Source organism: Mustelus asterias, chromosome 18 (genome assembly GCF_964213995.1).
Source record: "Mustelus asterias chromosome 18, sMusAst1.hap1.1, whole genome shotgun sequence".
Classification (NCBI taxonomy): Eukaryota; Metazoa; Chordata; class Chondrichthyes; order Carcharhiniformes; family Triakidae; genus Mustelus; species Mustelus asterias.
The window spans coordinates 56173633-56187745 of NC_135818.1; the positions used below are offsets into that span (position 1 = coordinate 56173633).

The following is a 14113-nucleotide window of genomic DNA, read 5'->3' on the forward strand; positions in this document are numbered from 1 at the left end:
GGCCTGCCTGACCTCCCCCCTGCTGTCCCAGAATGCCCCGATCTCCAGCCACCCCCCCCCCCCTCTCCCAGTAGTGACAATCTCCCCTACCTCCTCCACCCTGACACACCACCCCCCACAAGGCAGACCTCTCCCCGCCCCCCCCCCCCCCCCCCCACCCACGGAAGGCAGAATGCCCCGGCAGCCCACCCCCTTACCCGCCCCAATCACTAGCCTCCCTCCAGCCCCGACCAAATCCCAATACAGAGTGGCAGCAGGACACCCCACCCCACCCCGCCCACAATAGGCCCACCCCTTGGCACTGCCCCATGCCCGGTGAGCAGTGCCAAGTTGCCCCCTGGGCTTGGGCATTTTGCCCTAGGGGAAACCACACCCCCTGCTGCCTGACCCCTTGGGGAGCCCCCGATTGTTCCCCCTTCCCTCCAGCTGGGTCTCCTGCTAGTTCCCCGAACATGGGGAGCTACTCTAAACCCCGCCAGAGTGAAATATTCCTGGCGAGATGGGAGATGCTATCGGGCCCAATAATCACATTTAAATTACATTAAAAACAGATGAAAATCATTTACCTGGTCTTCCAGCCGGTTTTCAGCGCAGTCCCAACTGCGCCTGCTCTCCGGCTGTGGAAGACGCGCATGCGTCAGGAATACATGCGCGTATCCCGCAAAATGGCCAACACATGCATCTCCCACCTCGACATGCCAAAAAACTAGCGTGTCGCAATGGGAGGCTCGGGCCCTTTAAATATCCAAATTGGACTCTGATGATGTTAAGATCTGACCACAATGTATAAAAGAGGAATAAGGTGCATAAAAGAGTGATGTTCAGTAAAGGATGGGAGCATGAAGAGAAAGGTGAATTTCTAACTGTTTTTTGTTGGAACTGGCGGAACAGGAGTACTCCTCTGGATCCCACAAAGAAGGTTTTAATGTCCCCTGTCCTAGGCACCTCCATTCCTTCTTGCAAAAACCCCTTCCCCACATCTGAGTGCAACAGTGGACATCTGAAAGTGATCATTTCGCAAGTGAAGGATACAAACATACGAATTAGGAGCACCAGTAGGCCACTCGGCCCATCGAGCCTGTTCTACCATTCAATAAGATCATGGCTGATCTGCTTTTTCCACATTCCCACCAACCCCATAATTTTTCACTTTACTTATCAAGCTTATCTTGCTCTGCCTTAAAAATATTCAAAGGCTCTGCTTCCACCAGCTTTTGTGGAAGAGAGTTCCAAAGACTCGTGATAATCTGTGAGAAAAAAATCTCCCCATTTGTGACTTAAATGGGCAACCCTTATTCTTAAATAGTGACCCAAGTTCTAGATTCTCCCACAAAAGGAAACATTCTAGATTCCTGGTTCAAGATTCTCCCACAAAAGGGGCGGCACGGTAGCACAGTGGTTAGCACTGCTGCTTCACAGCTCCAGGGACCTGGGTTCGATTCCCGGCTTGGGTCACTGTCTGTGTGGAGTTTGCACATTCTCCTCGTGTCTGCGTGGGTTTCCTCTGGGTGCTCCGGTTTCCTCCCACAGTCCAAAGATGTGCGGGTTAGGTTGATTGGCCGTGCTAAAATTGCCCCTTACTGTCTTGCGATGGGTAGGTTAGAGGGATTAGCGGGTAAATATGTAGGGATATGGGGGTAGGGCCTGGGTGGGATTGTGGTCGGTGTAGACTCGATGGGCCGAATCGCCTCTTTCTACACTGTAGGGTTTCTATGATTTCTATGATTCTTTCCATATCCACCTTGTCAAACCCCCTCAAGCCCATATATGTTTCAATCAAGTCACTTTTCACTCTTCTAAACTCCAGTGGATACAAGCCTAGCCTGTCCAATGTTTCCTCACAAGACAATCCATCCATTCCAGGTCTCGGAAACAGAAGATTTACAACGCATTTGCATCCCTCCTTAAATATGAAGACCAATACTGCACACGGTATTCCAGATGTGGTCTCACGAATACCAAATGAAGCATAATCTGGCTGACCGTTGTATTTAATTCCCCTCATAATGAGCAATAACATTCTATTAGCCTTCTTAATTATTTGCTGTAGATTCATACTAAACTTTTGCGATTCATGCAATAGAAGACCCAGATCCCTCTGCACCTCAGAGCTCCACAATCTCTCACCATTTAGATAATATGGGGCGATAGAGGCCAAAGTATTAAGGGTGTTCAAAGTGTAGCTGGGTGGTACAGTGGGTGCTACATACTGGGGAACTACAAAGACCCTTTCTTGTCCTTAAAGTTTTCTTACATGTCAGTCTTCACCTTTTTATGCCGAGACCCTTCCAAACGAACAAAGGGCGGGATTTGCTGGCCAATCCCACCTGCGGGAACTTCCGGACCCGCTGATGCCGACCCCTCACCGTGGGTATCCCCGCATGAACAATTGGAAGCTGACAGCAGCTGGACTGCAAGAACCCACTGCCGGCTAATGATGGGTCACCACCGCCATCGCAAAACACGCCATGAGGAGGCGCAAAATCCCGACCATAGATCTTAATCTCAGGTGATCAGGAATTCTACTTTCTTCCAGTTACTCATGCAGTATGACTAGGACATTCTAAAGAAAGTAGTTTTTTTTAAAAATTGCATTATATTTGTGAGCAGCACGGCGGCACGGTGATTAGCACTGCTGCCTCACAGCACTGAGCCCCGGGTTCAATTCCGGCCTCGGGTCACCGTCTATGTGGAGTTTTCACATTCGCCCCATGTCTTCGTGGGTTTCCTCCGGGTGCTCTGGTTTCCTCCACAGTCCAAACATGTGCAGGTTAGGTGGATTGATCATGCAAAATTGCCCCTTAGTGTCCCAAGATGTGCAGGTTAGGGGGATTCGCGGGGTAAACACATGGGGTTACGAGGATAGGGCCTGGGGTGGGATGCTGTGTCAGAAAGTTGGTGCAGATCCAATGGGCCGAATGGCCTCTTTCTGCACTGTAGGGATTCTATGCATTCATATTTGACTGTCAGTGCAATATTCAATATTAATCTTGATGCTTTATCAATGTAAAATTAGAACCATGAAACAGAAATATTAATACCAGTGGACATGTCATTTATTCACAGATAAAAAGCTAAATGCAACTACCATAATATACATTTATACAAAGATTCTGAAAAAAGCCTTTACAAATAAAACGTCAGAAAATACCATTCACAATGAATTGTGATACTGTATTTATTATTTCTTCACGTAAAACTGTTTCCGTTTGGCAATAATTCATCACAATAGTTGATGCTGTCCAGTAATAAAAAGAAAAAAAACTTACATAAACTTTTTATGCAATGCTCAAATAGCTCTTCTATCAAATTTGTCTTTTTTTTTGCAGAAATCCTGAGATGCGATATTTTAAAACAACATAATTAATCACTTCAGAAATCAATCCTGTTATTATTTTGTAAACCTGTTTTTGGTTCCTAAAAAAGAGTATATAAATTTGATCGTTGATGATTTACACGATGGGATTCACCAGGCAGAGTCACTCTGCGGCGACACTGGATTGCTGCTGCTAGCCTCAGCTCCTGTCATTTGGCACAGTGACCTCTCCGCTGATTTATTTATGACTGGTTTAAAAAACTAGGAATTTCATTCTGCCCTTCTGCATCGATAGCAGTGTGTACAAAGAAGTGGCTCAAAAACAGACACCGGGTTCCATATAAAAAAAGTCTCCCCAAAAAAAAAATCATTACATTTTATAATATGCCTCAATTAATGAAACTTTTTAAAAAAACACCACTGATAAAACAGAATACCGTAATGTTCGTGGCAACATTCCACAATTGAAAACATATAACCGGCTCTCTAAACAAGAAGGCGAAGTCCGAGATGTGAACATAATTTACTTATTGCTTTGCTACAATGAATTTTTTTTACATATGTCATATAAATACAATATACAATATAAAATAAGCAATTTGTTTCAATGTTTACTTAGGTATGCTGGTTTCGTTACTAGCACCAATGCAAATAAATCAAGTGAATCTAAAAGGCACTTTAAGGTTTTTCAGTTCTTTGTTCTCCTTGGTTTATGTTGCCTTCACTCTTCCTTTAGGGAAAGGAAATGGTTCGCATGAACAATTTAAGCTTTCATTGTGTTTAAGCTCTGAGGCACTGTATTGATTTACACAGCTCACCATCGAGATTCACTGTCACCACCATCAGATCTCTGTCTCTCTCTCTCTCTCTCTACATTCTCTGCCACCTTCCTCTGTCTCCACATCGCCCACCTCCCCTCACAACACAAATTCCTTAAAATCTTTTTGCTTCACGCGCTGGCTGCTTTCACGGTGCAATGGCCTGGATTTTATGCTCTCCCACCAGTGGCCCCGTCTTCAAACTTGCACTTCCCTCGGTCCATCATTTGCTTCAGTGATCACGCCAATATCAAAACAGGTCACCATCATTATCCTTGCCTTGCATAGGTTGACACGTTGTTCGAGCTCCTCTGTTACCTCTTCCAGTGCCTCCAGGTACTCCAGGGACTCTTTATCCAGGTCTAGGTCAACCTCGACTGTTAGCAGAGATAGTGCAAGCAGATCAGGCAAACAACAGATGACAAGTGCACAAAGATTTGGAATTAAAAATCATTACTTCTGAATTTTAAGCAAATACATGAAAACCTATGGACAATAAAGTCTCTTTTTCTTTACCCCCTTTTTTAAAGATACTTTTCTTATCTTCTCTTTAGCTACATACTGATCTGCAGCAGGAATAGGTATAACACAACCTCTGACATATTCTTCTCTAATCAGCCACTAAATGGTGCATGAGAGCAGGCATGACTGGCTAGGGTTTATCTTGTTTCTTCCCGCTCCTTAACCTCTGCTCATTGACACAGCTGAGATTGGCAATGTACTTCTTGGGAAAGCATGAGTCAATGCCAACATCCTGGCACACCATGACACAGGATATAGTAAGGTTTCTCTTTTGGCATATGTATGGGAGAGGCAAGAGAGAAAAAGGTTCAATTCCTTTTTGTCACACAGTTCTCACCATGCCAATTCTCAAATAGCTGGTCTAGTAAGCTATGCTAGCACATCATTTAGCTCAACTGCCCCACAGTGCCAGGGGCCCAGACTCAATTCCAGCCTTGGGTGACTGTGTGAAGTTTGCACGTTCTCCCCGTGTCTGCGTGGGTTTCCTCCAGGTGTTCCCGTTTCCTCCCACAGTCCAAAGATGTGCGGGTTTTGTGGATTAGCTGTGCTAAATTGTCCCTTGGTGTCCCAAGATGCATAGGCTAGGGATATTAATGGGGTACAAATGGGGGGTTATGGAGGTAGGGCAGGGAGGTGGGTCTGGATAAATTTAAAGTTGATTTATTAGTGTCACAAGTAGGCTTACATTAATACTGTAATGAAGTTACTGTGAAAATCCCCCAGTCGCCATACTCTGGCGCCTGTTCAGATACACTGAGGGAGAATTTAGCATGGCCAATGCATCTAACCAGCATGTCTTTTGAGCTGTGGAAGAAAACCGGAGCACCCGCAGGAAACGCACGCAGATGCAGGAGAACATGCAGAATCTGCACAGTCACCCAAGCTAGGAACTGAACCCGGGTCCCTGGCGCTGTAAGGCAGCAGTGCTAACCACTGTGCCACCATGCTCTGTAAGATGCTCTGTGGGAGAGTTGGTGCAGACGTGATGGGCCAAATGGCCTCCTTCTGCACTGTGGGGATTCTATGAAAAACAGTCAATCGTATATCAAGAAAAATTTCTGCTGCAGTTGTCATGATCCTCCCATGTAACTTTGGCAAAAATGCCATCAACCCTGGTGCCAAGGCCTAAAGGAACATTTTTAACCATCTGCATCTGTTTCTTTGGGAGCTCTGCCAAGCTTCTACTGAAATTATAATAGGAGTTACAGAAATTCTAGATAATCCTTTCTTAAAATACAAAATCATGGGATTGCATTAAAAAAAAACAATTTGGAAGAGTAAATCCTTGATAGAATCGCTCGCTGAAGGAAGCATTTTCTATACAGCACATTCAATTACATATTCTATTTAGCTTTATCCTTTATCCATGCAGCATATCCAGGTCAAATAAACAGAAAACCAGTGACATACAAAATAAAGGCTCTTATTCATACACAAATCGGTGTAAATATTACCCTGGGTCATATGTCTGAATTTGTCATCTTCTGAGCAACAGTTACTTACAACAGGCCCTTTCATTGATTGCACATTAACTGGGAATAGAATGTATAGTTTATCAACTTTGCAACACTACTTTTCCCTCTTACTTTGCAAGATTAATACAGTAAATGAACTGCAATTCTTTAATATTTTGTTAAAGACCCTTTTCCTTTCTAGACAGATGTTAGGTTTCAACATGTTTCATCAGGTTCTGTGGCTTAGCTTCAACCTGATGTGCACCATTTAAAATACACGAGAGCTTACTGATTCACTGAGATTCGGTAAATGCACAAGCCAATGCCAAATCTTACAGATGGATGATGGCTAACTAAGCGAAGCACTTGAGAGAAACTAACATCCATTGAGCTGAGGTTTAGCCGAGGAGGGGAAAAAATGGCAATAAAAACTATTTGGCAAAGTGGCAATTATTCATGTGTGGGTTTTGATACTGAGTGGCGGTGGCTCTTTATCAGAAGATGCATTGCTATCAAGTCTGGTTGTGGGCTTACCCAATATCCACATGTCGGCACTTCCAGCAGAAACCATTGAGTAGAGGTTAAGAACAAGATCCAACATGATTTTCCCCCTTCCAAGCTCACTTTAGCATCATTACAACGACACTGCTTTGGAACCTAGTTAATTTTAGACTGGGAATTGAACCTGGAATTTTCCTGTTCTTAATGGCTCAGCCACTGAACAAGTGAACGGAGTTGTCAGGGGGGCTCCAATGAATGGTTAGGGATGAAACCAAGATCACCTAACTGGGATACGCTTCTCGGTCTTTTAAGACCATAAGACATAGGAGCGGAAGTAAGGCCATTCGGCCCATCGAGTCCACTCCACCATTCAATCATGGTTGATTTCAACTCCATTTACCCGCTCTCTCCCCATAGCCCTTAATTCCTCGAGAAATCAAGAATTTTGGCTAAGTCAAGCGTCAGACCAAGCCCAGAATCAGGCAATGCCTTTTCTTGTTAGCTCAGATCTTGTGTGTCTCTCTTGTGGGGACCATCAATTGGATTCAATTTGAGTTGAATTTTGGAGCAAGCAGGCAGATGGATTTAGGGCTCACCAGATCTGCTCTGCGCATTGCATCTATAACTTTAAGAATGGTATAAACAATAGCTTCATCCAACACATTGGTCTGAATTTCCTTGGAACCCCTAGTCAAGGAGATGACAGATAGCTCTGCCAGAATAGGCCCAAGAGGGGCAGGAAATCATTTGTCCAGAAGAGGAACTATGCAATGATGCCTCCATTAAGAGATGCTGCCATCCACCCCAAACCTGGCCAGTGATGTTCGGAGGAGGCAGGGCTGCTCCCGCACTGGAAACCCCCCATCCCCTATTTCCAAACCACCCATTATCTGGCCCTCTGTGATAAACTAGCATCCAGGTAGTTTCAGATGCGGAAATGGGTCCCAATGAGGTGTACAACCTGAGTTCTGGCCTGCCAGATCCCAGAATTATTTGTACCAGCCTCCCATGCAGCTGTCTGGCTGATTTTTCTCTGGCCATTCCTTACCAGTCACTGCCTCAGTCCATTTACGACTGCCCAGAATAAACCCCCACTGAAACAGGGACTACTATTGGCGTGAAGGTAATTAATTAACACTCTATAATCTGGCAATGTTAGGCACAAGGATCACTGGTCACTGGGCAGCATGGTGGCACAATGGTTAGCACTGCTGCCTCACAGTGCCAGGGACCCCAGTATAGTTATAGCCTTGCATGACTGTCTGTGTGGAGTTTGCACATTCTCCCTGTGTCTGCATGGGTTTCCTCCGGGTACTCCGGCTTCATCCCACACTCTAAAGATGTGCGGGTTAGATTGATTGACGTGCCAATTTACCCCTTAGTGTCAGGGGGATTAGCAGGGGAAATGCACGGGTTTGCAGGGATATGGCCTGGGTGAGATTGTGGCCGGTGCAGGAGCGATGGGCCGAATGGCCTCCTTCTGCACTGTAGGAATTCTATGATTCTATGGTGACTACCCAACCTCTCCTACATCATCACAATAGGCCCAACTATTGTTGAGGCGATTATTGATACGGCAGGACATTTTACCCTTCCATTGCTCTTCAACCAAGCATCAATGTTCCTTTATTTTGCAATTACTAAAAAGAGCTAACCTTTTCCACGGTGAAGAGCCAGGAATCTACCGAGAAATCGCAACAAAAGCTGCAGAATTTAGCTTCGGCACACATCTGCAGACTTCAGAGCCCTCTTTCAAAATCATAATTGATCCCTTGGATTAAGAATGGTTGACTGTCCACCTAACGTGCAGCATTAATGCTTAAATTGTCCTTTTTTGCTGCTCATTGTCGAAATCTGCATGAGAGCTCGTCAACTGTGAAACAGTCTACCAGACTGATCACATTTACATAAAACCCCCAGTTTGCTCCTTGCATATTGACAAGTGAATGCTTACTAGGCAAGAGGCTTGCACCTGAAATCACTGGTGCATGACTTGATGATTTTTAAAAACCAGGGACTCATTTAGGCATGCCCTTTTTAGCTTTGGAGTTTCCCTCCTGGGGTTGGATACATGTGTGCATATTTCACACTCAGTGTATCATCGTATATTTGCTGCTTAAGTTACGATTTGCATTTTGATTGCAAAGCAAATCAACTTTGTATTGATGTAAAGGAGGCACATCCATGTTCCTTTTGCCCAACCTGTTGTTTCGTTCGTACAGTGGGGAGAGCTATCTGGCATACTTACACTCTGATTTCCACTTATCGGGGTCCATCATTAGCCTACTCTTCGTATCCTCCAATTCCTTCATCAATAACTCGTGCTTTGCCTTTAATTCTCTGACGCGCTGCTGTCGCTTCTCCAAGATCTTCAGTTTTGCGTTGAAGTACGACAAGCCCTGTCAGGACACACACAAATCACCCTTTGTTGCAGTTCGAACAAAAACAGCTGCAAATCGCTTGAATTTTCCACTCTTTTAACTTTTAAGCATTTTTTTTAGGAAATCGTAGAGAAAACAAAAACGTATCAAGGGCAAGAAATCTGTGAGAGGTCCTCACCTTGTCAACATCTTGGAAAGGTTCCTGTGGCATTATTGTCAAAGAACAAGGAAGGAAGGGGAAAAAAAAAGTTAAGGTGACAACCTCTATAGAAAGATGACCATAGATATTGTGCATAATCCTTAGTTAATTGGGGACAAATCAGATTATAATACTGCTGATGCATTATAACTTCAAAGAGCACACCTTTTCTCATCTGTAAAGGAGTTAATGACCCTGGCATGGAATGGCTATAAAGTTTGATACAGCAGGCAAAGACTGTAAAGGTTCATTCATAATATATTCATAGATTTTCTCCAGTTACACCATCTCTCCTGGCTAAGCATGATTAATTGTGAATAGTAATTATTTTTATCTCCCCTTTGTAAGGGCACTCCAACATATGCGTTGTAAAATTAATAATTATAGTAATTTAATTGCAGTCAATCTCCTGGATGTAATTGTGCTCTGTCTCTATTTAAGCAGCCATTCCTCACTGATACCATAATTTAGATTGTCTAAACTTGTTGTACTAAATGTACTGACCTCATTTTCCTCCTGCCTGTGTCTCTGTAACCGTTCCACATCATCAATCTCGTAAACCTTAATTTCAAATGACTCCTTCAGGGTGCCCGGCAGAGGTGGCAAGTCCACCCATTGCCCGGTGGCGCTCGTTGGCTTTCGTCCCAAGGATGAAGTGTCGGGCAGAGGGGCTGGAATCAACCGGCGGCGTTGAGTACCTACAATAACAAAAATTACACCATTGTTTATTGAACTGAAGACTTGGTGTGAGATTTCCTATTGACCTATCGTACTTAGAACATAACAATCTTTCAACCAAATTGTAAAGATTTAACAGCAAAAGCTCATTCAGACCAGACGAGCAAGTCTAGGACAATGCCTTCACCTTGACGACTGAACCAGGGTTGCCCTTTCCTCACTACAAAGTCAAATTTTATGGGTCAGCCATAAATCTATCCAAATATAATTCATACTCGGTTATCGGAATCTTATTTGAAAGCTTGTCTATGAATTATATCAATAATACTGATTCATAAAGCATTTGTTTTCATAGAATCATAGCAGTACAGTGCAGTAAGAGGCCTTTAGGCCCATCGCGCCTGCACCGACCACAATTCCACCCAGGCCCTATCCCCTTAACCCCAAGTACTTACCCTGCTAATCCCCCTGACCCTAAGGGGCAATTTAGCATTGCTGATCAACCAAACCCGCACATCTTTGGACTGTGGGAGGAAACCGGAGCACCTGAAGGAAACCCACACAGACACAGGAAGAATGCGTAAACTCCACACAGTGACCCGAGGCCAGAATTGAACCCGGGTCCCTGGTGCTGTGAGGCAGCAGTGCTAACCACTGTGCCACCGTGCCGCCCCTGTTTTGGCACTATTTTGCCATGGAATCATACAGCATAGAGGCCATTCCATCTCTTTGAAAGAGCTGCCCTGTTAGTTCCTCTCCTCTACTCTTTCCACAGAGCTCTGCAACAACAACCACTATTTATATCACACTTTTAATGCAATAAACGATTGCAAGGCACTCCGCAGGAGTATTAAGGAGCAAAATCTGACACTGAGCCTCATCAGAAGATATTAGGGCAGATGGTCAAAGTCTTGGTGAAAAGGGGAGGTTTTAAGCAGCGTATTAAAGGAAGTAAGAGACGTGGGGAGGAAGAGAGACTTGAAGGGGGTGTCGGTGGGGTGGGCGGACCTCGGCAGCTGAAGGTATGGCCACCAGATCAATTATAATTGGGGCTGCACAAGAGGCTGGAATTCGATGAAACCAGACATCTTGGAAGCTCGGGAAGCTGGAGGTGATTACAGAGACAGGGAGAGAGTTTAAAACAAGGATGACAATTTAAAAATTGAGGCCTGGCTTAAAATTGAAGCCAATGTTGGTTAGCGAGCACAGGAGTGATGGGTGAACAGGATTTGGTGTGGCTCAGGACATGGGTAGCAAAGTTACGGATGACCTCAGGTTTATAGAGAGTAGAATGTGGGAGGTGGACAGTGTACTTTAGGATAGTCAACTCTAGAGGGAACATATGCATGGATATTCCAACAACAGATGAACTAAGGCAGAAGCAGAGTTGAGTGATTTTTAAAAATTCATTCATGGGACATGGGTGTCACTGGTTGACCAGCATTTACTGCCCATTCCTAGTTGCCATTGGAGGCCAGTTGAGAGTCAACCATATTGCTGTGGCTCTGGAGTCGCATGTAGAGACCAGACTGGGTAAGGATGGCAGATTTTCTTCCCTAAAGGACATTAGAGAACCAGATGGATTTTTCCGACAATTGGCAATGGCTTCATGGTCATCGGCAAATTCTAATTCCAGACATATTCTATTGAATTCAAATTCCACCATCTGCCGTGGCGGGATTCGAACCCAGGTCCCCAGAATATTAGCTGAGGTTTTGGATTAATAGTTTAGAAATAATACCACTTGGCCATCGTCTCCCAGGCAGAAGTAGACAGTCTTAGTGATGGCACAATAGCTGAAAGCTCAGCTCAAGTCAAATGTGGCACCACGGTTGCAAACAATCTGGTTCAGCCTTAGATTGGTGCTAGGGAGAGGGATGGAGTCAGAAATGAGAGGACTGAAGGCGACGGCTTTCATCTTCCCAACATTTAATTGGAGGAGATTTTTGCTCATCCAGTACTACATGTTGATTAAGCAACTGACATTCAGTAACAGTGGTGAAGTCAGAAGAGGTTGTGGCAAGATGGAGCTGGATGTTGCCAATATTCACGTGAAAATTAATACTATGTTTTTGGATAATGACACCAAGAGGCAACATGTAATGAGAAATAGGAGGAGACCAGGGATAGATCCTTTGGGAACACCTGAGATAATAAGAACATAAGAACAAGAGCAGGAGTAGGCCATCTGGCCCCTCGAGCCTGCTCCGCCATTCAATAAGATCATGGCTGATCTTTTCGGGGACTCAGCTCCACTTACCCGCCCGCTCACCATGACCCTTAATTCCTTTACTGTTCAAAAATGTATCTATCCTTGCCTTAAAAACATTCAAGGAGATAGCCTCAACTGCTTCACTGGGCAGGGAATTCCACAGATTCACAACCCTTTGTGTGAAGAAGTTCCTTCTCAACTCAGTCCTAAATCTACTCCCTCTTATTTTGAGGCCATGCCCCCTAGTTCTAGTTTCACCCGCCAGTGGAAACAACTTCCCTGCTTCTATCTTATCTATTCCCTTCATAATCTTATATGTTTCTATAAGATCTCCCCTCATTCTTCTGAATTCCAATGAATATAGCCCCAGTCTACTCAGTCTCTCCTCAGAAGCCAATCCTCTCAACTCCGGAATCAACCTAGTGAATCTCCTCTGCACCTCCTCCAGTGCCAGTATATCATTCCTCAAGTAAGGAGACCAAAACTGTACACAGTACTCCAGGTGTGGCGTCACTAGCACCCTATACAGCTGCAACATAACCTCGCTGTTTTTAAACTCCATCCCTCTAGCAATGAAGCACAAGATTCCATTTGCCTTCTTAATTACCTGCTGCACCTGCAACCCAACTCCTTGAGATTCCTGCACAAGGACACCCAGGTCCCTTTGCACAGCAGCATGCTGCAAATTTTTACCATGGTGCAGGAGAGGAAAGAGAAACCATTGTATGTCACCCCTGGATAAGATGAGCTTCTTCCCAGAGCATTGAAGGAGGTGGCAAGAGAGGTAATGGATGCATCAGTGGTTATCTTTCAAAATGTGGGTGGTATGATGGTGCAGTGGTCAGCACTGCCGCCTCGCAGCGCCAGGGACCCGGGTTCAATTTCAGCCTTGGGTCACTGTCTGTGTAGAGTTTGCACGTTCTCCCTGTGTCTGTGTGGGTTTCCTCCCACACTCCAAGGATGTCCAGGTGAGGTTGATTGGCCATACTAAAATTACCCTGAGTGTCCCAGTTTAGGGGAATTAGTGGGGTAAATACGTGGGGTTACAGGTTTAGGGTCTGGGTGGGATGCTTTGTTGAAGAATCGGTGCAGGCCCAATGGACCAAATGACCTGTTTCTGCACTGTAGGTATTCTATAATTCTAAAATTCTATAGATTATTGAAAGGCTCCTGTGGACTGGAAAGTAGCAAATGGAACCCCAGTATTTAAGAAAGGAGGAAGAGGGAGAATGGAGAACTACAGATCTGTTAGTTTGACATCTATAGTGGGGAAAAGATTAGAATCTATTAAAATGGATGTGATAAATGGAGATTGAGAAAAGAATGGTAAAATTGGACAGGGCCAACATGGATTTATGAAATGGAAATCATGTTTGACAAATGTGTAGAAACTTCTTGAGGATATTACTTGTAGTATTGATGGAGGAGAACCAGTAGATGTGTATTTGGATAGTCAGAAGGCTTTTGACAATGTCCCACAAAGGAGGTTAGTAAATAAAATTAGAGCACATGGTATTGGGGAAATATGCTAGTATGGATTGAGAATTGGTTAACAGACAGAAAGCAGAGAGCAGTAACAACCGGGTGACAATTTACATGAATAATGATTGGAATGTGAGCCTTTACAGCTAATCAAGTCTTAAAGGTACAGACAATGTGAATTCATTATTATTCATGTAAATCATTATTATTCATGTAAATTGAGTTTGTGTCTTTGTGCCTTGTTTGTAATCAGAACTCCCACCCACCTGACGAAGGGACAGCCTGTTCCGAAAGCTCGTGGCTTTTGCTACCAAATGAACCTGTTGGACTTTAACCTAGTGTTGTTAGACTTCTTACTGTGTTTACCCCAGTCCAACGCCGGCATCTCCACATATAGAATTGAAGACCAGTGTTCCAGAACTAGCTGTGTCCCTAGCCTAGCTGGTCCAGTACAACTACAATACCAGTTTCTACCTGACAATATGGAAAATTGCTCAGATATGTCCTGTCCACCAAAAGCAAAAATTACCATCTCATCAGTCCACTGTTA

At 44.4% G+C, this 14113-nt stretch overlaps 1 protein-coding gene across 1 annotated transcript in view; it reads right to left on the reverse strand.

The window, feature by feature from the left end:
* Positions 1–3036: 3036 nt before the first annotated feature.
* LOC144506838 (kinesin-like protein KIF26A) overlaps positions 3037–14113 on the reverse strand; it is a 215824-nt gene continuing 204747 nt past the window's right edge. The window contains exons 13-16 of the mRNA XM_078233194.1: positions 9696–9889; positions 9171–9194; positions 8860–9010; positions 3037–4511 (exon numbers count right to left, since the gene is read on the reverse strand). Of these exons, the coding sequence (XP_078089320.1) occupies positions 4333–4511; positions 8860–9010; positions 9171–9194; positions 9696–9889 (548 nt within the window). The 3' untranslated portion in view covers positions 3037–4332. The remainder of the gene's footprint in view (positions 4512–8859; positions 9011–9170; positions 9195–9695; positions 9890–14113) is intronic.